Source organism: Mustela nigripes, chromosome 9, assembly GCF_022355385.1.
Source record: "Mustela nigripes isolate SB6536 chromosome 9, MUSNIG.SB6536, whole genome shotgun sequence".
Classification (NCBI taxonomy): Eukaryota; Metazoa; Chordata; class Mammalia; order Carnivora; family Mustelidae; genus Mustela; species Mustela nigripes.
The window spans coordinates 16,912,988-16,939,289 of NC_081565.1; the positions used below are offsets into that span (position 1 = coordinate 16,912,988).

The 26,302-nt window shown below is 43.4% G+C and overlaps 1 protein-coding gene across 3 annotated transcripts in view; it reads left to right on the forward strand.

Moving 5' to 3' along the window:
- ASTN2 (astrotactin 2) overlaps nt 1-26,302 on the forward strand; it is an 858,139-nt gene that overhangs the window by 379,443 nt on the left and 452,394 nt on the right. For all 3 annotated transcript variants that reach the window (XM_059410933.1, XM_059410934.1, XM_059410936.1), the window contains one exon: nt 5,253-5,420. In XM_059410933.1, coding sequence (XP_059266916.1) covers nt 5,253-5,420 — 168 coding nt within the window. The remainder of the gene's footprint in view (nt 1-5,252; nt 5,421-26,302) is intronic.

A 26,302-nucleotide genomic window follows, 5' to 3' on the forward strand; every position in this document is an offset into this window, starting at 1 on the left:
AGTGCACATATCTCTTTAAATTAGGGTTCTTATATTCTTTGGGTAAATACCCAATAGTGAGATTGTTGAATCATAAGGTAATTCTAGTTAATCTTTTTGAGGAACCTCCACTCTGTTTTCCAGAGTGGCTGTACCAGTTTGCATTCCCACCAAAAGCGTAAGAGGGGTAACTTTTCTCCATGTCCTTGCCAACACTTGTTGTTTCTTGTGTTTTTGATTCTCGCCATTCTGACAGGTGTGAAGTGATATCTCATTGTGGTTTTGATTTGCATTTCTCTGATGATGAGTGATGTCGAGCATCTTTTCATGTGCCCGTTGGCCATCTGTATGTCTTCTTTGAAAAAAAATGTCTGTTCCTGTCTTCTGCCTGCTTTTCAATTGGATTATTCATTTTGGGGGTATTGAGTTTAATAAATTTTTTATATATTTTAGATACTAACCCTTTATCAGTTATGTCATTTGCCAGTATCTTCTCCCACTCAGTAGGTTACTTTTTAGTTTTGTTGATTATTTCCTTTGTTGTGAAGAAACTTTTTATTTTGATATAGTCCCAAAAGTTTATTTTTGCTTTTTTCCGCTAGAAAGAAGTTACAGCCAGTATCAGAGAAATTACTACCTGTGCTCTCTTCTAGGATTTTTGTGGTTTCAGGTTTCACATTTAGTTAGGTCTTCAATCCAACTTGAGTTTAATTTTGTGTATGGTTTAAGAAAGAGGTCCAGTTTCATTCTTTGCATGTAGGTGCCCAGTTTTCCCAACACCATTTAAAGAGACTTGTCTTTCCCGTTTTATGTTCTTTCCTCCAGCACTGAAGATTAATTTGTATATACTTGTGGCTTTATTTCTGAGTTTTCTATTCTGTTCTATTGATCCATCTGTCTATTTTTATGCCAATACCATACTGTTTTGATTACTATAGCTTTTTTTTCCATTTATTTATTTTCAGCATAACAGTATCATTATTTTTTCACCACACCCAGTGCTCCATGCAATCCGTGCCCTCTATAATACCCACCACCTGGTACCCCGACCTCCCACCCCCCTGCAACTTCAGACCCCTCAGATTGTTTTTCAGAGTCCATAGTCTCTCATGATTCACCTCCCCTTCCAATTTACCCCAACCCCCTTTAATATAACTTGAAGTCTGGAATTGTGATGCCTCCAGTTTTGTAATTCTTTTTCAAGATTGCTTTGGCTACTCACAGTCTTTTGTAGTCCCATAAAAATTTTAGGATTGTTTGTTCTAGTAGTGTGAAAAATGCTATTGGTGTTTTGATAGGGATTACATTAAATCTGTATATTGCTTTGGGTAGTATAGATATTTTAACATTTGTTCTTCCAACACATGAGCATGGAGAATCTTTCCATTTCTTTGTATCTTCTTGAATTTCTTTCATCAGTGTTTTATAGTTTTCAGAGTACAGGTCTTTTTAAAAATTATTTATTTTTTATTTCTTCTCTGTATTCCAGAATTCATTGTTTATGAACCATACCCAGTGTTCCATGCAATATGTACCGTCCATAATACCCACCACCAGGCTCACCCAACCCCCCAAATCCCTCCAAAACCCTCAGTTTGTTCCTCAGAGTCCACAATCTCTCATAGTTCATCTCCCCCTTCCAATTTCCCCCAACTCTCTTCTCCTCTCCATCTCCCCATGTCCTCCATGTTATTCCTTATGCTCCAAAAATAAGTGAAACCATATGATAATTGGCTCTCTCTGCTTGACTTATTTCACTCAGCACACTCTCCACTGGTCCCGTCCATGAATACCCAAAGTTGGGTATTCATCCTTTCTGATGGAGGCATAATACTCCATTGTATATATGGACCATATCTTCTTTATGCATTCATCCAGTGAAGGGCATCTTGGTTCTTTCCACAGTTTGTCGACTGTGGCCATTACTGCTATGAACATTGGGGTACAGATGGCCCTTCTTTTCACTATATCAGTATCTTTGGGGTAAATACCCAGCAGTGCAATTGCAGGGTCATAGGGAAGCTCTATTTTTAATTTCTTAAGGCATTTCCACACTGTTTTCCAAAGTGGCTGCACCAACTTGCATTCCCACCAACAGTGTATGAGGGTTCCCCTTTCTCCACATCCTCTCCAACACATGTTGTTTACTATCTTGTTAATTTTGGCCATTCTAACTGGTGTAAGGTGGTATCTCAGTGTGGTTTTGATTTGAATATCCCTGATGGCTAATGATGATGAACATTTTTTCATGTGTCTGTTAGCCATTTGCATGTCCTCTTTGGGGGAAGTGTCTGTTCAGGTCTTCTGCCCATTTTTTGACATGATTATCTGTTTTGTGTGTTTTGAGTTTGAGGAGTTCTTTATAAATCTTGGATATCACCCCTTTGTATTGTCATTTGCAAATATCCTCTCCCATACTGTGGGTTGCCTCTTTGATTTGTTGACTGTTTCCTTTGTGTGCAGAAGCTTTTGATCTTGATGAAGTCCCAAAAGTTCATTTTCACTTTTGTTTCTTTTGCCTTTGGAGACATATCTTGAAAGAAGTTGCTGTGGCCAATGTCGAAGAGGTTACTGCCTATGTTCTCCTCTAGGATTCTGATTTTAAGCTTTACTACAAAACTGTGATCACCAAGACAGCATGATACTGGCACAAAAACAGACACATAGACCAGTGGAACAGAGTAGACAGCCCAGATATGGACCCTCAACTATATGGTCAAATCATCTTTGACAGAGTACAGGTCTTTCAACTCTTTTTGGTTAAGTTTATTTCTGGTATTTTATAGGGTTTGGTGCAATTGTAAATGGAATTGTTTTCTTAGTTTCCCTTTCTGCTGCTTCATTATTAGTGTATAGGAATGGGACATATTTCTGTATATTGATTTTGTATCCTGTGACTTTACTGAATTCATTTATCAGTTCTGGTAGTTTTAGTGGTGTCTTTCGCATTTTCTATATAGAGCATCACGTCATCTGTAAATAGCAGAAGTCTTACTTCTTCTTTATCAGTTTGGATGCCTTTTTATTCATTTTGTTGTCTAACAGTTGTGGGCTACCGTTGTGTATTACTGCATTCACACACTCACCATTCATACCTAGTATGCAGCCACCCTGAAGAGGCTTCTGTTCCTTGCCCTCAAAGTGTGTGTGTGTGTGTAATGTTATCCATATATGTATGCATGTGTGTGTTCATGTATGTATATATGTGTGTATAGATGTATATGTATGTGTATACATATATGTGTATGTTCAAGGGAATATTTTAGAGTGTAGATTGCAAGGCAGGGTTTTTGACTTATACAAGTTGTTGTTTTTTTTTCTTTTAATATCTCTTTATTTTTTTTTTAAGATTTTATTTATTTATCAGAGAGAGAGGGGGAGAGAGCGAGCACAGGCAGACAGGATGGCAGGCAGAGGCAGAGGGAGAAGCAGGCTCCCTGCTGAGCAAGGAGCCCGATGTGGGACTCCATCCCAGGACGCTGGGATCATGACCTGAGCGGAAGGCAGCTGCTTAACCAACTGAGCCACCCAGGCATCCCTCTCTTTATTTTTTTAAGAGCCAGGGTGTGTAAGCAAGCAGGGGAAGGGGTAGAGGGAGACGTAGAGAGAGAGAATCCTAAAGCAGGTTCCCTGCTGAGCTGGGAGCCTGACACGGGGTTCAATCCCAAGACCCTGAGATCATGACCTGAGCTGAAATCAAGAGTTGGCTGCCTAACCGACTGAGCCCCCCAGATGCCCCTGACTTACACAAATTTAAGAACAAATTTAAGTCATTATATCAAATTGCTTGATTACAATCAAAGTCTGAATTTGCAGCCTCTCTTAAAGAAAACTGATGTTCTTGTACCGCTGGCTTTTAGATCCGTTTGACAAGAGCTGGCTGGAGCCGGCCCACAGCCATTCCCAGTTTGAGAGAACCTGCAGTGCCAGGTCACCCCAAACTCCATCATTCCCCAACATTAAGGCATTTTCTATGGCACAAGTGCAGCTTTTTTTCTTAGAGGTGCTATGAATTTCCTTGACTTTCTCTCTAATAGAATAAAAAACAAAATCTAGGCCAGGAGGCCAAGAAGCTGCTCAGCTATTCTCTCCCATTAATAATCACACATTCGGCCCCTGTGGGCATTAATGACCCCTGTTAGGGATGGTGGGGGTGGAGGGGAGAGTATGCCTGGGTAATAGAGATATTAGCACATTTTTTTTTTCTTTTACGTTTTAATGTTTAGGGGCACCTGGGTGACTTAGTTGTTAAGCATCTGCCTTTGGCTCAGGTTGTGATCCCAGGATCCTGGGCTTGAGCCCCACATCAGCTCCCTGCTCAGCAGGAAGCCTGCTCCTCCCTCTACCACTCTCCCTGCTCGTCCTGTTCTTGCTGTTACTCTGTCAAAGAACTAAATAAAATCTTTTTTAAAAATTTCTTTTGGGGCGCCTGGGTGGCTCAGTCATTAGACGTCTGCCCTCGGCTCAGGTCATGATCCCAGGGGCCTGGGATCGAGCCCCACTCTGGGCTTCTTGCTCAGCAGGGAGCCTCCTGTCCCTCTCCCATCCCCCCTGCTTGTGTTCCTGCTCTTGCTGTCACTCCGTCAAATAAATTTTTTAAAAAATCTTTTATTTTTTAGATTAAATTTATTGATTTTCAGCATAACAGTATTCATTATTTTTGTACCACACCCAGTGCTCCATGCAATCCGTGCCCTCTGTAATACCCACCACCTGGTACCCCGACCTCCCACCCCCCGCCACTTCAAACCCCTCAGATTGTTTTTCAGAGCCCATAGTCAAAAATTTTTTTTTTAATTTTTAAGCATTCTTTACTAAAACAAGTCAGGCCTCGGCTAAGCATAACATTTTATCTATAATAATTTATTCCATTTTTACAACAATGAGGTGGGTTCCATTGATGTTCCTATTTACAGATGATGTCACCAAGACCCAGAAGTATTGAGTGGCTCACACAGAGTCAATGGCAGATAAGGGTGGATAGTGGATTTGAACCCAAGTCTCTGTCAGTCCTAAGGGCCCAACTTCTTTCCACTAGGCTGAACTGTCTCTGTGTATGATTTGTCTCTTTCTCTCCTGGCTGCCAATACCATGACAGGAATATTGTAAAAATGCTTTGTCAGTGTGGGTAGACAAATGAGAATAGGGGACCTGGGATGGGGGATCGCTTGCATGCACCTGCCCGTTTTCCCAGCCTGCACATCAGCAGCAAGATACATCTGCATCCTCCAGTCGAGGAGAAAGTAGCTGTCTTTCTCTCTGTTCACCCACAGGGAGCAGCTTTGTGGTGAGTGAAGGGAGCTACCTGGATGTCTCAGACTGGTTAAACCCGGCCAAGCTGTCCCTGTATTACCAGATCAACGCCACCTCCCCATGGGTGAGAGACCTCTGCGGACAGAGGACGACAGATGCCTGTGAGCAGCTCTGCGACCCAGAAACTGGTGAGTCATGGCTTAGGCTGGAGGGAGAGAGGAGCCAGGCTGCAAGATGGCTTGCACACCTTGTACCTGAAGAATCACGGCTTCTGAGCCATGGATGAGGGGTTTTACCTGAAGGCCCATCAGTTCCATAGGCAGTTAAATTCTGTGCTGCCATCACTGGGCCAGGGAGAAAGTTCTACAGAACCACAGGATCCCAGAAGTAGAAAGGACCACAGAGAGCATCTGGTCTGGTTTTAGCAATGCAAGGTATCTGAACATCCTCAGCATCCCTGAGCTCAGATCCTATCCACCTCTTACTAGCTAGATGTCCTTTGGTATTTTTTCCAGCTTTACTGAGATATAAGTGACATAGAGCATTCTGTAAGTTTAAGGTGTGTGCTGTGATGATTTAATACATGTATATACTGTATAATGATTACCGTCTTAAGATTTATTGACACCCCCATCATTTCATATACCATTTTTTAAATAGTGAGAATGTTTAAGATCTACCCTCTTAACAACTTTCAAGCACATAAAACAGAATTGTTAATTGTTTACTGTGTTGTACATAAGATCCCCAGGACTTACTCCCCTTGAATGGGAGGTGTTGGTCATAGAGTACACACTAGCTGGGTGTTCTTCAGAAAGACACTTCCTGTGAGTACCAGAGAGTGAAAAATAGCATCTAACTCACAAGGCTGTTATTAGGATTAAGTGAGATCATGTGTGGAAAGCCCCTAGTATATTTATTTACTTTGCCAGGTATATATTGAGTAGGCAGATACTTGCCTTGGCATTGAGGATATAGCAGTGGACAAAACAGGCATAATCTATGCCCTGATTGAGTTTATATTCTAAGGAGACATTCAATCTGCACTGTCTAACAGGGATAGCCAGTAGCCGCAGATGGCTATTTAAATTTAAATTAAGTAGAATTAAATTAATTCAGCATTCACTTCCCCAGTCACATTAGCCATCTATCAAGTGCTGTGTAACTCCCTGTGACCAACGGCTACCTGCTGGACAACTCAGATGTAGAACATCCCCAGCCCTGCTGAAAGTTCTGTTGGACAGTGCTGCAACAGACGAACGGGAAAGTATATGTACTCTGTCAGGTGATGGTGCAGCATAGGGGATGCTGAGGTGGGAGTGGGAGTGGAGCCGTGGTTACATGCACTGGTCAGGGGAGGCTTCTCCCTTGACATTTGAGTCGGGGCACCTCGAGGCTAAGATGGAGGAAGCCAACGTGACTATGGGGGGGGGGATTCTAGGCGGAGCCAATGACAAGGGTCAGCATGTTGTAGCAGGAGTTCAGGAGGGTGCCTTTGGTTCAACAGGAAGAAGAGTGTGGTTGGATGGAGCTGAGAGGGGAGAGGAGTGGAGGCAAATAGGAAAAGCAGAAGATTGCCTGGGGGTGGCTGCAGGGAGTTATCTAGGCTGACAAGAACTTAGGATTCACTCTGAGTGTGATAGGATGTCATTGGAGGATTCTGAGCTTAAGGAGTGACATCATGTGGCCTGCATTTTAACAGAACTACTCTGGCTGGTGCATGGCAAATTGACTACACATTCAAAGGTGCTATTTTATCCCAGTGTAGGCAGGAGTGGGCAATGGCTTGACCGAAAGAGTTAAGCGGGGAAGATGGTCAAATTCAGGACATGTTCAGAGGATAGATATGACAGGGCTTGTTATTGGATATGAAAGGTGAGAAGTAGAGAGGGGTCAGAAATGATTCCAGATGATTCATTCTGGAAGTGCATGAATGGACATCTCTTCCATTGAGTCAGAGGATGCCGTAAGAGGGCCAGGATTGAGGTGTGGGGGATGAAGGGTACCATTTGGGATGTGAGTTCAAGATGACAACTAAACATCAAGTAGAGATAGAAAATAGACACCGGGGTCCAAAAGTCCAATTCAAAGAAGTTTTAGCTGGAGGTAGAAATATGTGAGTCAACAGCATAGACTTGGTATTTAAACTCAGAAGACACTCTCTTATTTATAGTAAATGCTTAGAAAATGGACCATCTCTTCTTCATCCTTGTTCGGTAAATGGTGGCTGGCTACTAATGTCTACGAATAGGGAAATAGGAGTTGGAAGAGAGTTGTCAAGGTACCAGAACAAGTTAGAAATAAACTGTTCTTGCTCCCAGTCCTGCGCTCCTCCTTACAACTTACATTGCTATAGTCTCTCTGGAACTTCATCCCTTTCTTCATTAACAAGAGTCTGGCCATCTTGCCTGGAAAATCCATTGCACATTGCCCATGGGTGGGCTCCCAGTGTCCCAGGTCAAGGGTGTGCTCCCTCTCCCCTAGCTCTCCTGCACTTCTTCATGGGGCAACAGTTTAGGAGTGAAGACAGGGCTTCTCCAGGCTAACTCTTGAGTCCCTGCAGAGCTAGGCAAGGATTTGGCTTTCTAACCACCATCCCCTCTTATCTTTTAGTTGGGAGCCTGTTTAGACACATTTCTGCAGCCTTTTCATAGGCCTATTGGGGAAGCCATTTGGAAAAAGCAATGTAGCTCTAGTGTACCATTTGACCAGAGAGCTGAATCTTCTTTCTCTTAATTAAAACATTTAAGCTTTAAGACACTGTCACCCTAAGTAGTACCTCTTTATTCCCAAAACACAGACATAAACACATACACATATACACATGCAAGCGCACACCCACAAACACACTCTTGATTATCCTCACACAACAGCCAGGGAAGCTCTTATGGAATTATGTGCCTCTGGATTTGATCTTGTATATCCTCTTTTTTTTTTTTTTCTTTTCCTTTCCTTAAAAAGCAAGCAAGATTATTGGTGGGAGGGCTCACTACCTTCTCTGCCCCACACAAAGTGCCCCACCCCCACCCCAGTAGAGTGGTAAATTCCTGAAGGTCTGACCTTTTGGTTTCCCAGCTGATCTGCCTTCAGGGGCAGCTTCATTGTTTCTGATCTTTCCTGTTAGCTTGAAGCTTGAGGCTACAATTCCAAACAGTGGATCATTCGGGAAGGAGGCATGTGTTAGCCAGTTTTGGAAATGATCAACTCTCCCACAAATATCCCCTAAAATTACACACACACACACACACACACACACACACACACACACACACACACCCTGCAAAGCTTAAAATGCTACTAGAATCCACTGGGTTGACCTTCTCAACTTTATCACTGGTAATATTGACACCAGAGAAGAAAAGTGAGAGAATCAAAGTTTCATAGCTAGCAGATAGAGAGCCAGGATTCCAACTCAGGACCCTGTGCTCTTAACCATTGCTTCCTAAGTTTCTGCGGCTCTAGTGTGGGTTTAAGACTGCACATTTCTAAAAAGGTACAAGCTATTGCTGATGCTTCTGGCCAAGCACAACTCTTGATGCACCGAGACTCTGAATAGTCCTTCCTCTTCCTCCCAAATAGTCCTCTTATTTTCCACATGAACAGGAGAAGTCCCAGCTGCCATATTTGTTAATTTATTTATTTGACAAAGTTGTGCTCATGTCTGTCACTTTATTTTCTACCTCTGTTTGTCCCATGCCTTGGACTCTAAGTACATGGAGACCTGTAATTCCCTGGAGGTACCATACCCTTTCATGACTACATTCCTTTGAGGAGCAGTTTCCTCTCTCTTGAAATGTCTTTCTCCACCCTTTCCTGGGAGATCAAGGGTTCTTTTTTTATTTCCATTCCATTCAGCCCAAATCCGTGACTATACGAGGAGCCCTCCTCTCTGCTCTCATACCCTCTGTACTTTCCTGTGTCATAGTTCTTGTCATTGTTCTTTCCTTGTCTGGATCTGTCATCAGACTGTAAGCTTTGTTAATGGCTGGTAAAAGGGATTCAAAACATGTGTCTTGCTTATTCCTGTGTCTTTAAAACTTAGCCTATTGCTGGTACACCTGGGTGGCTCAGTGGGTTAACCCTCTGCCTTCAGCTCAGGTCGTGATCCCAGGGTCCTGGGATCGAGCCCCACATCAGGCTCTCTGCTTCCTCCTCTCTCTCTGCCTGCCTCTCTGCCTACTTGTGATCTCTCTCTGTCAAATAAATAAATAAAATCTTTTAAAAAAAATAAAACTTAGCCTATTGCTGACATATAATTACTGCACAGAAAATCATGAAAGGATGAAGAAAGGAAGGAAATATATATGCTTGAAATAATTTTATTTATTTATTTATTTATTTTTAAGATTTTCTTCATTTGATAGAGATCACAAGTAGGCAGAGAGGCAGGCAGAGAGAGAGAGAGAGAGAGAGAGAGTGGGGAAGCAGGCTCCCGGCTGAGCAGAGAGCCTGATGCAGGGCTCAATCCCAGGACCCTGGGATCAGAACCCGAGCTGAAGACAGAGGCTTGAACCCACTGAGCCACCCAGGTACCCCTTGAAATAATTTTATATACCAGTTTTTCGTTTGTTCCTTCATATCCACTTACATATAAACTCAGATTAAGTATTTCCCAGCTTTAGAGAAATTAGGAACCATCCAGTAGCCAGATGAGCTAGAAGGCTCTGGCTTCATTCTTGCTTTCAGCCACACCCCTGAGAGCCCGGTCCTTGTAGTCTTCACTCTACACATCTTCACAATAGTCCTCTCAAACACCCCGTGCAAAGTTAGACCTTCTGACTAGAGTTCCCTCTACCTGAAATGTCTCCCATTCTTTAATAATCTACTTTGTAAAAATTCTACTCACTGATTACCTCTCCTTTCCTCTTGGTAGAATGGATGACTTCCACAGTATCATCAGAGTTCTCTGTTGACCAAAAATCTGATTAAAACTTGAGTTATTGTTTGGAAATTTGCCTATCCTGCTAAAATGTAAGCTCTTTAAAGCAGGGACTGTATCTCATTTACTTCAGAATTCTTCCCACCCCAATGTCCAACAAAGCACCCTACTCTTACAAGTCACTCAAGGCATAAATGGATGGGACTATATACAGGTAAGGAGTAGAAAGGGAACATTAGATCCCTGAATATATTTTCATGGGTCTTGACTCTGGCCCATTTTGAAAAATTTATTTCAATTTGTTAGATTCAATTCAAGCAAGATTTTCTTAATTCCACAACTCATAAGTCTTGTGTGTTAAGTGCTATGGGAAATCACAGACAAATTGGACAATGTTCCTGCCTTCATGGATTTCACATTTTCACAGGGATAAAAATAATATGCTCATATATAGCTATTATAAAAGACAAAATGTGGGATAAATCAAAAACAAGCATTAACAAAGTAGCTCATGCCTGGAAAAAAGGGAGAAATGTATTCTGCATGGGGATTTCAGGTGATATATCATGGAGTGCATGACCTTTTAGCTGAACCTGGTAGAATCAGGGGGGAGGATTAGTAGGAGTGGTCCTTTCACAGAGAGATCTTAATGATTGAAATCAAGAAGAAAAAAAGTTTAAAATTATTCCAGGAGCCAGAAATCAGTATATATGGGCTGGCATCTAGAGAATGTCTTACACATGTGGTGGTGGAGGAGAATTAGGGAAGAGACAGGTGATGAAGTTGGAAAGGTAAGATGAAGAGAATTCACAGAGAGATAACAACCAGAAGATTCTGAAAACCAGTAAGGGATTTAGTTAGCCTATATTGGTCATTGGAAAAGGGGAACTGCCTTCCATATCTGTCTAACGGTTGGGGAACATCTAACTGTCCAAGTAATTAGCTGGGCCTCCGCTCCCTTGCCTCCCATTGGGAATGAGATTATGGGGAAGTCATGGGAAAAATAAACCCCAAACCCCTCTACACCCTCAGGCCTTAGATCTGTCAAAAGTAACTTTGCAGTAAGCTCCTTCTTCTGCAGGTGGGATTCTTTGGACTGAACAAAGTCATAGAGTCCCAACATTGTTCATCATGTCTTAAAGCTTTAGGGGATGTGACACTAAGAAAGATAATTCCTCTAAATTGACCAAGAAGAAAGAGAGAAGTGGGGATGTAGTGCTGCTGAGGAACATTTAATTGTGATGATGCATGGACAAACCTGGCCAAGTTTTCCTGGCCGTGTGCCATAGCCCAGCTCAAGTGTGTTCTTCAAGGGATTTCAATAATTAGTACCACCCACAGGGCTGATGATGGAATTGGATATGTGGTGTGCTGGAGCTGGCCTGTATGACAGCTCATGAAACTCAAGAGAGTTGACTGTTACCATCTTTTCCCAACTCCTTGTCTGGTGATGTCATGTACATAGCCTGAAAATTGGTTATGATAAAGGTATTTATATCAACAAAATTGGTTAATGAAAATCATGGCTGATGTTCTTTGGAAAGTGAGTCATTAAATGTTTACCTTCATGATGGTGAATGGATTGAGAGCAAACTGATTCAGGACCAAGGCAAGGAAGAGCTTCATTGAAGATTTAGAGAAGGCCTGACAGTGTTGCCAGAGGGTGGCTACCATCACACTTCATCTCTGAGGACAGAAGCAAATATTCAAGAACTACTTGCAATGGTCCCATACAATGCAGCGCCAGAATGTTGAAATGATCAGACTTTGGTTCTTCAGAATGTCATCATGGGTAAACCTTTGGTGAAACAGCTTTACTAAAGCTCTGCACATGTGTAGTATCATGCTAAATGCTGTATATAAAAAATCTTTGACAGTATGGCTTCAAACCACACAAAGCAAGTAAGGGCAGAACAGTAGTACATTTAGTCACTAATTCATTAATCTCTTTATTTATTCATTCAAGCATTTAGTGAACCGGAGTAAAATTGGAATAACCTTTTGAGTCAGACCAGGTTTAAATCTTTTCTTCTCTCTTTACTGGTAGTAGGGCTTTGGGAGAGTCATTTAATATATTCAAACCTTGATATATATATATATATACATATATATATATATAATAAGAATAAGTCTTATTTGGCAGGGTGCTGAAAAATCACATTTCAAATACACGCAGTACACATAATGTATGGTGGGCACTCAGAACATAGTGTGTGCTATTAATTCTGTAATCAGTTATGCAGTCTCTAGGGCCTTCATGTAATTAATTCAATATATTTTTCAATTAAATTGATAAATTTTTCATGAGACACCCCTAACCCAGCATTGTGCACTGGGCTAAATTATTTAAGAAGAAAGTAGGATGTTGTCTCTGACCTCTAGGAGTTGGCCACCTGATAGAGAAACTTAGCATAACATGGACATTCCTGTCTGCTGCCTTTTATTTAGTCCTTGTGTTACTTTTTAAATTAGTGCAACGAGAAAAGTCCAGGGTCTCAATCCTGGTGCCAGCTTGGCCACAAATTTGTCACTTGACCTTGAGTATGGCATATGCTCTGAACTTCATATTCATTCTCTTCAACAAAGAAATTAGTGGAAACAACTTTTAATGCAAGAAAGATCCCTAGTGGTTATCTAGTCTGATCTAATGAGGAGACTGAAGGCCACTGAGGCTAAGCAAGTTGCCCAGTGTTGCTCAGTAAATTAGTGGCAAGATGTGATTTACAACCTGAATAATTCCTAAGATACTTCTCAGCTCAAAATTCATGTTTCTATGACCTTTTGAGCACTAATAACTTACAGCATAAGTATGATTGAAACAATTTGTAAATGGCATTTAAAGCAGATTGAATTTTCTTTTCAAATTGTTATGAACTTCAGTCATGTTCCCCATCATATTCAGTTTATTTTCATGTCTTCAGCGGCCACTTTTCATTTGCAATAAGATATCAAATGAGAATACGCTGAGTGTGGTTATGTTATATATATGTCTTATATTTTTTTAAAAGATTTTATTTATTTACTTGAGAGAGAGAGAGAGAGAGTGATCACAAGTAGGCAGAGAGACAGGCAGAGAGAAAGGGGGAAACAGGCTCCCCACTGAGCAGAGAGCCCGATGCGGGGCTCAATCCCAGACCCTGAGATCATGGCCAAAGCTGAAGGCAGAGGCTTAACCCACTGAGCCACCCAGGCACCCCATATGTCTTATATTGTACTAAATATTTCTCCCATCCAAGTACTAACCAGGACCGACCCTGCTTAGCTTCCGAGATCAGACGAGATCAGGCGCGTTCAGGGTGGTATGGCCGTAGACTGTACTAAATATTTCTAATGTTTATAGATTACTCCTGTTATTTACTAAGCCTTATATTATTATTATTATTTATTTATTTATTTGAGAAAGAAAGAGAGAGAGAACATGAGAGGAAAGAGGTCAGCAGGAGAAGCAAACTTCCTGCTGAGCAGGGAGCCTGATGCTGGACTAGATCCCAGGACTCCAGGATCATGACCTGAGCTGAAGGCAGTCACCTAACCAACTGTGCCACCGCCACATCCCTAAGCCTTGTATTATTAAAGTTTAATAGGACACAAGGACTTTATGAAGTTGTAAATTCGAGAATTTACAGAGATGGAGAATGTCCCTCCTTGAAGGAGATTGTAGCATGGGTATTTCCAAGTACCAGACATGTAGGATTTAAGTAAATTAGTACATAGGTGAGGTTCACAGTTAAATAAATTGAGATTTATCTATAGAGAATCAGATTCCTGGCAGAGAGGAGAGATTTGTATATGAGAAAAGTCTTATTAAATCTTGTCATATGTTCATTGTACTTATTGCTGTAGCTCAGTCACTGAAACAGTTCCTGGATCAATACATCTTTTCTTGGATGAATGAATGAATGAGTACGTGCATGCATGAATGAATGAGAGAAAAGCAAGTTTTATTTGGTGAAATGTCAGGACTTGATCAATGGGCTTAGTGCATTGTTCTGGTGTCAGGACCATAGATAGCTCTCTAGGCTTTGGCAGTGATATTTGGTTAAGGGTTTTTGCTAAACTTTTATCTGGTACAGCTCTCTTCTGAACGTCACCTTCTCCTTTGAGATGGGTACCATTAATCTTTTTTGAACTCAGGTAAAGTAAGCTCTAACCTTTATTGGTTCCGGATTAGTACAACTATGTTCCAACTCCAGTGGGTCTCAACTAGGGAAGTCAAACCTCCATGAAGTGAGTCACTCTTATCCTCAGAATTCATAATGCTCTCTACATTACCATTCTTTGTCCTGAACTTTAATAGACCCCAAATTAAACAAAACTCATCTAAACTTATTGTCAATTAATGAACCTTGTGCCTCATTATTCAGACATGTGAGATAATGAAATCAAACTTAAAAAATAAAATTTCCAACAGAAGCCATTCAAACAACAACAAACTGAGGTGTTTTTTTTTTTCTTGTTTAAAGGCCATGAAATGAATGTTAGCCGTAAAATCCCATTTATTTCATCAGATTGATTCATTTGATGTCAGTTATTGCCAATATATTATAGATGGGGGTGTTAGACAATGGCTAGAGATAGCTTACAGTTAAGAGAGGCACGGTGGAGTTTTGGTACGATACCCAGGAATGCATGAATATTGGGCTAACAGTGACAACATCTGCAATTTATTATACCTTTATGGGGTACCAAGCATAATTTCTGCAGCTTTCTATAACTATCTTGGACTTAATAACAACACATCTATGTAGTTATTGTTGCTTCCACTTTCCATACAAGAAACTATGTCTTAAAGTTGGTTGGATGAAACTCCCAAGGTCATATATTTGCTAAGTATCACAGCTGGGATTTGGACCCAAACTGGGTAAAAAGCTACTGTTTGAGGAGGAATCCGTGTTTGAGAAGTTTGCTTAGCACTGAGAAGAGAGAGGCATTTTGGCATTCTTTCCTTGATAGGTATTTGCAGAGAATTCTCAGAGGTAGGCATGAATCCTTTGGACAAAGAATTTAGAATAAGTTGACTTGAAAAAATAAAAGGACCCAATTGGACTGGGGACAAGGGAGACATGCAGAAGTCAGGGTTGGAACTGTGACAGCATTTATGAGTTGTAGGGAAACTATTTTATATTTCTATTCAGGAGTCTTGCTATATTTGGTCTAGATGTGTTGTAAAATGTTATGTTGTAGAAGAGGGTTGAGGTCTTTTGAAGAAGGACAATCTGTGTCAAAGATGAGGTCATAAAATCTCAGAAAGCCCACAACAGAAAGCAGCGGGACCGACTGTTCACAAATTTGGAAGGACAAGAAGGTTAGAATGGGCTGCAGAAGAGACTGAAAATGTTTTCTCACTGGGAACTTGCCAGCCTCACTGAAAGTCCAAGGTAACCTTTGCTTCTGAACTTGAAAGAAGGAGGTTGTGAGAGATTACAAGTGTCATCTGGTAAAGTTGCAAATGGGAAAATAACTTGTGGTATCTCTGATTATGACTGCTGGGATGCATGTGCCAAAAAGAAGGGAAGCTCTCCACTTTTAAGAGTAGTTTCATCGTCAAAAATATAATTTACTGGCATTTAAATTTGAGACTATATTTAATTTTATTCAACAAGAATATTACAAAAATAAATCGGTTTCTCTATAAATGGCAGCTGCCCTACTATTTAAAAAAAGCCAGAAACTTCTAAATATATCTGTAAATGTATACCTTATGACCAGTGAACTACCAAGAAACAAAAGTATGGAAAAAGGAAGATGATGGTAAAATAGAGGTGGGGGCTGGGAGTGTTCAGAGCCATGCTGTGAAGTGTTCTGCACTGGGTAGTGGTCGGTCATGTCCAGCAGCCATTTTGGCAGGTCTTTGCAGGTTCTTTTCCCTTTGCATGCAGCAGTCTGGTCTCCACCTGCCCTCACTCCTTATAAGCCTTATTCTTCCCTTTCTTCACTCCTTATCCTTCATGGTTCAGCTCAAATGTCTCATCCTTAAGGTTTTTGCTGACCTTCTAGACTTAGTTTTCCCTATGTTTTATGCAATATTAGTATACTTTATTTTCCTTTAAATAATGATAATAATATAATAATAATGATAATAATACTGCTATTGTACAGTACAAAATATGTCTCTGTGGACTTTGAAAGTACCATTTAATCCCTTTAATAGCCCTAGGAGATAGATACAATCATATTTTAACTGAGCAAGACACAATCAGATACATGTGCCAATATTTTGCATACCATGAAGAAAAAAACCCATTAAGATATTAATAACACACAAGTCTTCATTTCAAGGATATGAAAATATGGAAAACCATAGGTCTTAGATTTGGTGTAATTGAGGTGCCTGGGTGGCTCAATCGTTAAGGGTCTGCCTTTGGCTCAGGTCATGATCCCAGGGTCCTGGGATCAAGCCCTACATCGGGCATCTTGCTTGGTGGAAAGCCTGCTTCTCCCTCTTCCACTTCCCCTGCTTGTGTTCCCTCTCTTGCTGTTTCTCTTTCTGTGTCAAACAAATAAAAAATCTTAAAAAAAAAAAGACTTGGTATAATACCTTATTATTACCATTTTACAGATGAGGAGACTGAATCACCTTAGTTAATGGATTTTCCCAATGCTACATAACTAGGAAGTGGTGAGTCTAGATTGGAATCCTAGAACTTGGGCTTGAGAGTGTATCCTCTTAACTCCTGATCTGTGTTATCAGTACAGAATCACAATATCTAATTAATATTTATTTGTATGATTCTGTGTTCAAGTCCTAGCTCTCCAAGAGACCATATGCTTTTTAAAGACAAAGATGGCACCTGCGGTTATACTGCTGACCCCCAAGCCCAGCACATTGTGTAATACACTGTCAATGTTTAATAATGAATGATGGAATGAGTGAATGAAAGAAGAGACATTGGGTTTAGAAACAAATTCCTTGGGCTTCACTACTGGATTTGCAGTTTTGACTAATAGTGTGACCTTTGACATGTCACTTTGTTCTCTGGGCCTCTGTTTCTCTATTTATAATACAAGAGGAAATTACAGTTGACCTTGAACAACACAGGTTTGAACTGTGCAGGTCTGCTTACATGCAGATTTTTTTTTTTTTTTTGAGAAATGCAATATGGTACTCTAGATGTATTTTCTCTTATGATTTTCTTAATAACATTTTCTTTTCTCTTGTTTATTATAAAAATATAATATGTAATGCATATAACATGCAAAATATGCATTACTTGACTGTATTTAATTAGTAAGGCTTCTCACAATTAAGTTTTTGGAGAGTCAGAAATTACACATGGATTTTTTAACTGTGCCTGGGGGCTGGCAACCCTATCCCTCATGTTGTTCAAGGATCAGCTGTACATTGGGTTTTCTCTGAGTGCTCTCCAACTTTGAATGTGTATTGCAAATATGCATTGAAAGCCAGTGCTCTGCCCAGCATTAAACTAGATAAAACATATTAATGTTAGCATAATGCCTGGTACAAAAGCTCAATGAACATTAAGTATTGTTATAGCTGTGGTCAAAACATGAATTGAATGAAATGAGAAGTGTGGGATTAAAAATGCAAAACAAAACAGGACAGTTACTATGAACCTTAGCAGTCAGGTAGGGCTTCCTAGAGGGGCAGGGGCTAGACTTGGACCATGAAACAAAACAATGTTTGTGATGGAGCTGCTGTGTCCAATATGGTACCTACTAACTATATGTGGCTATTTAAATTAACATGTAAATTAATTCACATAACATTTCAAGTGTCCACTAACCACACGTGGCTAGTGGCTACCATATTAGAGACTGTAGATATAGAGTATTTCTAGTAAAGCAAGTTCACTTGGACAGGGCTGTGACAGAGTGAAGAGTAGAACTACATTTCATATATATGTCACTTGAAATTATTTATTGAGTGACAGGGCTGGGCTAAGTGTGGTGCTGTGCACTGATGGAGCTTAGTCTAAGGGTCTGCAAAGTACAGCCCACAGGTCAACTGCTGTTTCTCATAAAGTTGTGTTGAAACACAGCCATGCTCATTAGTTTACATATTGCCTATGACTATTTGCTACAGTAGCAGGGTTGAGAAGTCATGACTCTGTGGCTTGCAAAACCTTAAATATTTACCAAGTGGGACTTTACAGGAAAAATTTGCCAGCCCCTGGTCAGTCTGGTAGATTGACTGGCATCTGAGTTAAAGAACTGGTTTTAGTATTCATTCATTCATTCATATGTTTGTGTTTTTAACATTTAACTGGTATTTATTTCTCAATCATCTAATTTAAGCAGGATGTATGCCACTGACAAAATGAACACAATAGATTAAAAACTGTGGCTCTCCTAGAGCTCATATTCTAGTGAGGGCAGGGAATACACAGATAATTAGAGTAAATAACTCTAATAAGAGTAATAACAGATAAATCGTATCCTGTGTTAGAAGATGATTTTTTTAAATAAAGAGGCTGCAGGAAGAGTGGGCTGTGAATGAGAAGGAGAGGGGTGGTTGTGGATTTAAGCAGGGTGTTCACAGTAGGCATGACTGCGGAAGTGAGGAAGGAAAGCATCCTTTGGATATCTGGGGAAAGTGGAATCCAGGTTGAGGAAATTGCCAGGGCACAGGCTCCAAGAGCAGATTATGCCTCATACATTTGAGGAAGATTATGTAGGAGAAGGTCCGCAGGCTTCAGTGGATACTAAGTGACTATTAGGAGCTGGGGTCAGAGACGGACCAGAGAACCAGAGCCTTGTAGGACATTGTAAGAACATTGGCTTTCAACCTGAGCTCAGTGAGGAGCCACAGGGGCATTTTGACCTGAGGACTGATATAATTTTACTTACTCTTAAAAGGATCTCTCTGGCCACTCCATTGAGAAAAATCTACAGGGAGTAGGCAAAAGTGAGAGCAGAGGGCTGCTTAGGAGACCCATATGATTAGCCAGGCTAGAGATGGTGGTGGCGTGGGCCGGGGTAGTAGCCATGGTGGTGAAAAGAAGTTACTAGAATTAAGATATTGCATTTCATTCATTGCAGTGATTTAGTGAGCACCAATTACATGCCAGGCATTGTGCCAGTGTTGGGGATAATGAGCAAAAGAAGCTGCCATCTCTGTCCCTTGGAGTTTTCTAACAAATTGGTTTCTTTCTTTCAACATCAGAAATGAGGAATCCAATGCTATGTCCCCATATGTGTTTGGGATCCAGGACCAGTTTTCACACTGTTTCTAAAGACCCAGGAGAGGATGACACTGTCTTAATCTGCTTGGACTGTCATAACAAAGTATCACAGACTGGTGACTTGAACAAAAGAATCTTCCAATCTCACAGCTCAGGAGGCTGGGAAGTCCTGCTTTGAGATGCCCCCGAATTGTTTCCTGGTGAGAGTACTTTTCCTGCTTGTGGACTTCTTGACTTCTGTCTGTGACCTCACATGACCTTTCTGCAGTGTGTGTGTGCAGAGAGTGTGAGATCTGCCTCTTCTCTGTTTCCTATAATCCCATCACAGGTCCCTGCTTCAGGACCTCATCTAACCCTGATTGCCTCCCAAAGGCCCCACCTCCAATACCATCATGTTGGGTGTTAGGGGCTTCAACGTATGAATTTGGGCAGACACAAACATTTGGACGGTGACGAACACCAATGACCTGGGGTGACAGATTTGAGCAAGTGACACAAATATGCATCATAAGTGAGGATTGAGCAGAGGGTTTCTGGGCATTGTGCCGAGTGGGGCTGGGACTCAGGGAGGTGACGGAGGTGGCTTTGGCACAAATGTAAGGAGGCAAACATCCGAGGGTGTCAACCCTGCATTGCACAGCCCTGAGTGCCCCTTAAACTTGGAGAGGGTGTTAACTCGTGACAGTGGCCTCTCCAACTTTCCTCCTAGGAAGCCTTGAAGATTTTCCTGCAGGGGCCTGTTGGGGAGTCAAAGAGCAAAGAGGTCCAGGCTGGGAAGAACCATGAAGACCATCCACTGGAACCCCCTCTTTCTAGAGTAGATGAGGTTGGGGTTCCTAGAGGGTCAAGGATTTGCTCATTCAGGAAGTTCATGACAGAGTAGAGGTCTCCCGACCACCGTGCTTGCTGAAGCTTGATTTCTCCATCTCCTGAGAACAACATAAGCAGTCAGTCTTTTTTTATCCTTGGAGTGGAGGCCCCCAGCTGAGCCAAGGCCTTCAGGAGTCTTTTACAACATCTGAAGGTGGTATCAGCTTCTGGCAGTGTTGGGGCTTTTGTTTTTTTGTTTTTTTTTTTTTAAAGATTTTATTTGTTTATTTGACAGACAGAGACCACAAATAGACAGAGAGGCAGGCAGAGAGAGAGAGAGAGAAGCAGGCTTCCTGCCGAGCAGAGAGCCGGATGTGGGACTCGATCCCCGGATCCTGGGATCATGACCCGAGCCGAAGGCAGCGGCTCAACCCACTGAGCCACCCAGGCGCCCCAGTTTTTGTTTTGTTTTGTTTTGTTTCAGTTTTTTCTTCCAGGCTTTTGATCCTATGCACCCATTCATGCAAAGAAGTGTTTCCATGCAGGCCATGTGGGGCATCGTGAATTTCCCGTCAGCTTCATTAGCGTCTTTCTTTCACAAACCTTGACTGAGACCCAAAGCTGAATCAGTCACCAGGGAGGGAAGCAAATGAGACACTTGCTACCACCTCCATTTGCTCAAAATCAAGCTGCCCCCAGAGTGGGCTGTTTTGTTTTCGGAAAGGCAGTCGGAGGAAAAGGGAAAGCACTAAAGTCAGGCTGACCTGGGTTAAAATCTTGGCTCTGTCTGAAACTATTGGTGTGGTTTTGAGCAAATTGCTTAATTTTCCCCCAAGCTTCAATTTCCTGCTTGGTATTCACCTTTGCTAGGTTATTGTGATGATTGTAATCAGTACAAAGTAACTGCTACATAATATGGCAAATATATGTGTTCAACAAATGGGAATTATTGAATCAGGGGCAAAAAGAACCCCCCAGTGTTGACAACACTTAAGTCACAAAAGTCTTAATCATGATGGAATGGAAGGCATGGTGACAGATTTCTGAACAGAAGCAGCCTCCACAAAACCATGTTAAACACAGCACTTAGTAATAGCTCTAGCCTTTTCTGGTTATTAGATGAGAGCCTGCCTTTTACACCACTGCCCCTTCTCTTCTCCTAGACTGAAGGCAGCTTCCATTTCAGTGCAGGTGATTAAGGACTCTGAAAAAGAGAAGGGTGTGTGTGTGTGTGTGTGTGTGTATGTGTGTGTGTGCATATATCAGCCCAGCCTTTTGGTTATTTTTTGTTAAATGGTCTTTTAATTAAAATTTCAATAGATGGGTTTCTACCAGACAACAGGGGTCGTGGGGAGGTGTATGGATTTTATGCTGATCACACTAAGACTGTCCCTCAGGACAGGGCATCCAGGAATTCAAGATGCTTCAGGCAAGGCAGGTGAGGTCAGGTGGCCTCACTGTGTACAGTGCAAATGGTCCACTGCCATCTTTCAAATGCCCCCAAATGGACTTAGTAGTAAAGCCTGACTCCCTAGTGAAGCCTGGTGTGGGCCACTTGGACACCCATTGCTTAATTTTAATGATTCATGATGATTCTCCATCATATACCAGTAAATGTACCGTAAAAACATTTTGTGAAAGAATGTGTGTCTTAGTAATGGGAACCTGTGCCATTCTGTAATTAAATCCTTGCCAGAACATGGGGGCTGCCTGGCATAGGGGGTGAGGGGCAGAGACTGAGTCAGGGATTGAGGGGGTTTCCTGGGGTGGGGGTGGCTGAGGGGGTAGAATGTGGGGGAGGTGAAGGGGAGCAGCCTGGGTAGGGAGGAGGAAGCAGGACCTGGGGTGGGATGAGGAGGGGGACCCTTGGAGCGGGGTAGAGGGCCAGGGCCTGAAGAAGGGTAAAGAGGTGGGTCCTGGGTAGGGGTAGAGGGGGGACGGGGAACTGGGGCAGGATAAGGAGCAGGGCCTGGGGCAAGGGGAGGGGGTGGAGGCTGCGGTGTCTGTGCTTGTGTGAGATTTTGACTAAGAGAGCAGAACATGGGAAGGGAAGGGAAAGATGGAGAATAAGAAAAATTAAAAAAAAAAAAGAGGAAGAAAAGTAGGGGGAGCGGAATTAACAGGCTGTGAATGTATTCTTTGCTCTAGGCGCCTTTGCCTACTGTATCTTCTCTGATCATTACATTAACCCTTGAAGTAGACACTGTCCTTTTCTGGTCTCTTTCATGGATGAAGTGGATGTGGGGATTTCGCCTGCACCTGTCTGACTTAAATTTAATTTCTTTCCACTGTAGAGGGCTACACAGGAAAGGGGCTTATAGAAAGGTGGCCAGTGAGGACTATCGAGGCACACACAGAGAGAAGGGCAAAGGCAGAAAAGCTGAGACCAAAGAGGGAAACTGAGGCAGGAGTCCATGCACAAAGATGGAGAAATGAAAAGGGAGACAGAGAAGAGGGGAAGAGAGGACCGTCAAACCGAGAGAGAGAGCCAAGAAAGCGCGGGGTGGGGGGTGGCGGCCAAGATCGTGAACATGAATATAATCAGGAGTGAGATTAGCAAAATGGAAATGAGCTGGGTTCAGCTGAACATACACATTATGTAAAACGGTATAATATTCCAGATGGAAGTACTGGAAATGACAGTCCTCTAGTTTCCCAGAGAAGCTCTAGCTGTGACCCTGACCATCTGCCTAGAACCGAGGCTGAGGTCACTCTGAGGAAGAGACCCCTCTGAACAGAGTACAGAAGTCACAAGCTGTCCTCCAGTTCTCTTGGTTTCCCCCGCCCCAGTTCGTCACTAGCCAGAGGCAAAGGCTCCAACCTCCTGGTATCCGGTCCACTTTGCTTTAGGGCGTGGATGTCTGGGGCAGGACACATCCATGTGCGTGGCCCATTGTACTCAGTGCACATCTGGAAAATCATTATTCCTGCTCACTTTAATATTATAAATGAGATTTGATTTTAAATCACGAAGATAGCTGGTGCTTGGAAAAAAAAAAAAACAACTATCAGTGCGTCTCTTTTGTAGAGTGAAGAACTCTTTTGCAAAATGAATAATTACCCTCTGCTTAATCTATTTTGTATATTTCACTTGGCCAGTTCGGGTTCTGTGCAAATGGGGAACAACTGCATTATTAATCATCATGTGTCCTGAATAGAATAGCGTATATTTTATCCTTACCGCATCCTCGTGAATGGGACAGGACAGGACTTATGTTTCCCGTCTTCTGGGGAAGAAGGATGAGGCTCAGAGAGACGCAGGATCTTGAACAAGTTCTCCTAACAGCTAGTGGAGACACAGAGCCGAGGGGCCCACAGAATGACAACCACATAGCCTCATCTCATGTACACCCCTGTAAACTCTGGTAGAGGCGAGGTCGGTGGCCAGGCAGAGCCACCATAGTGGGTCAGGCCAAGTGACATGCAGGACGGCGCTGAGCTCCTCCTTCCTACTTGGGACAGTGCCAGGGAGCTGTGGCTCCAGAGCGAGGCAGAATGAGATTCGAATCCTGATCCTGTTACTTTTTCGTGGTGCAAACGGAAGGCCAATTGTTTAAACCCTGGGGGCTTCAGTTTCCTCATCTGTAGAGTCAGGGCATATCCCCTTGCTTCACAGAGTGGCTGGGTGGATTAAAGTTGAGAAGGCCGATCAAACACATCATGCGGCTCTTAGCCTTTCCCTCTTCCCAAATTACAGCTGAGGGGTCCAAGATAAGAGCTATGGGCACGAGAGAACGTGAAGGTAGCCAACTGCCTAATAATAATCATAGCAAACCAGGCCGTGTTTATGGAGCCCATACTGGGGATAGAACATTGTGGACGTTGTTCAGTGAGGGGGTGACCAAGCTTGTTGTAGAACTGAGGAAAGCCAGAGACACAAAATTGTGCAAAGTCATGGAGCCACTGGGTGACAAATGCAGAGCTCAGAGCCGGTCCTGACTCCATTGCCTGTCTTCTCTGCTTGAAACGCCCTCTCTCCATGCCCAGTGCGTGGAGTCAGCATCTGGACAGGACGCTGTAGAGGGGATGTAGAGGCTTCCAGAAGTTTTTCCACACCTGTGGGATAAGGCTGTGTCCTTCAGGGCCTGCTAAGTCCTCTGGCTCTGTTGATCTGAGAAGCAGTAGGGCCCAGAATTCCCCCACAGTGCCGTGACCTTCCTTTGCCTCCACACTTTCCTCTGTCTGGGAAACTCCTGCACCCCCTTGCGAAAGAGGTGGTTCAGCCTGGGGCCCGCAGCACTGTCTCTGATTCCAGGCCTGGCCTTGGCAACTCTTCTGTCTATGACATCAGGCCAGTAACTTGCTTAACCCCCGGGCCTCAGTCTCCTCATCTGTATAATGGGGTTGAAACTAGAACCTGCATCTTGGGTGGATTGTGAGGGTCGCATGAGTCAGTGTAAATAGGGAACTTCCCAAACCACGCAGCAGTTAGGCCTCTGGGTCCACTCTTGTTATTATTATCTTCTCTCTTCGCTGGCATGTCCCCGACCTTAGGGGCACAGTCGGATGCTCTTTCCTGTGATCCTGTGGCTCTCTGCGTGCACTCCAAGGCCTCCCCAGCCCGGGCAGGGATGTATTTTCTTTCCTGCGACACCTGAGAGTCAGCTGCTTGTGACAGAGAATCAGATGAATTTGCCTCAGTGCCGCAGTCACACCGGGATTGTATGAAGAATGAGAAATGGTCGGAAAAAGTAAGATCTGGACCAGACACGAGGCAAGAACCATGGGGGGAGGACAGAGGGAGGAAAGGACTGACACAGCAGGAAGCTCAGGGAGGGACTGCCACCAAGAGGTGCAAGGTCACCAAGCCAGAGAAGAAGTATGGTGGGGTGCGGGTGCAGCCTTGGCAGTGCCAGCAGTGACCCCAACAGTAATGATAAGGACCCACACTGAATGCTATCTGCAGGGCTGGAGACATGGTAATCTTTTTTTTTTTTTTTTTTTTTTTTTTTTTTTGCGGGAGGGAGAGAGTGTGCATGCGCAGGTGGGGGTGGGCAGAAGGAGGGAGAGGCTCCCAAGCAGATCCACACTGAGCGCAGAGCCTGACACGGGGCTCTGCGTCACGACCCTGAGATCATGACCTGAACCGAACTCAAGAGTCCAAGGCTTAACCTGACTGAGCCTACCCAGGTGCCCTGGTAAGCGTGTGTAATATGTTACCTCCACCCCTTGTGACAGTTTTGAAAATGGGGGTTAAGATGTCTGCTTCCTGATGAGGAAACTGAGGCCCAGAGTAGTGCGGCAGCCTATGGAGGCCGCTTGGTCTGTGAGTGGTAAGCTGAGGGGCCAGCCCCAGATGGCTCTTCTTCCCGTGCTGATGCCGGCTTCCCTTTGGCTTGTTACCCTCCCCCCCGGCCCCTTCCAGGGTGACTTGAGAAGCATGGGTGATGCAGGCTGGGGTGGGGGCGGGGCAGTGGGGGGCACACACCACGCCCACCCACCCCCCCACCCCTGCCCTTGGCGGCCCTGCTCTTTGCATTCTGCTCAGGAATCCCATGATCCTTCCTGGTGGGACAGGGGGGGGGGGCGCGGTCTGCCTCTGTCTGCCCCAGGCTGCCGGTGAGACTGCCTCAACCCCCACCATCCGCAGTCAGCCTAAGTTTTGAGAGTCTATTACCCATGTGCTTTTCTCCCAGACCCAAATTTATAGATAATCATGCACTCAGGGGTAGATGAGGCTAAGGAGAAAGGGGCTGCCTGAAGTGGGAGCCCTGGTGTGGCCTGGCTGCTGGCCTTCCGGAGCCCAGGCCTTTCCACGTGGGCTGTTACATGAGCTGAGTCAGAGCCAATTAGCCCCCAGGTGGCCTTGATTAAGGACTCTGATCTCCATCAGGCCTGATCACCAGCCTGTGCCACCAGAACCCGTTGGCCTCTATTTTTTTTTCTTCTTGCGCTCAGAGGCGTGATGATGAATGGCAATGAGGGGCCGGCAGCCCTATGCAGGCATCCAGATATCTCTCAAAGGCTTGGGGAAGAACAAGGCTGAAACCTGTCACTTCAGAATGTGAGGAAGAAAGGGACAGCAGAGGCGCCCTTGTGAGGTTGCCTGGATGTCATCCAGATCAACCTTCTCAGTGCACAGGGAGAAAGAGACGGAGTCCCAGGGAGGGTGGGGACTCACCCTAGGTCACACAACACCATTGGCTGAGCAGACTTCTAGAGAAGTCTTCCTCACTTTGTGAAGATCCCCATCATATCCCCTTGTTACTTCACTTCACTCATACTTTTCTGCCTCCCC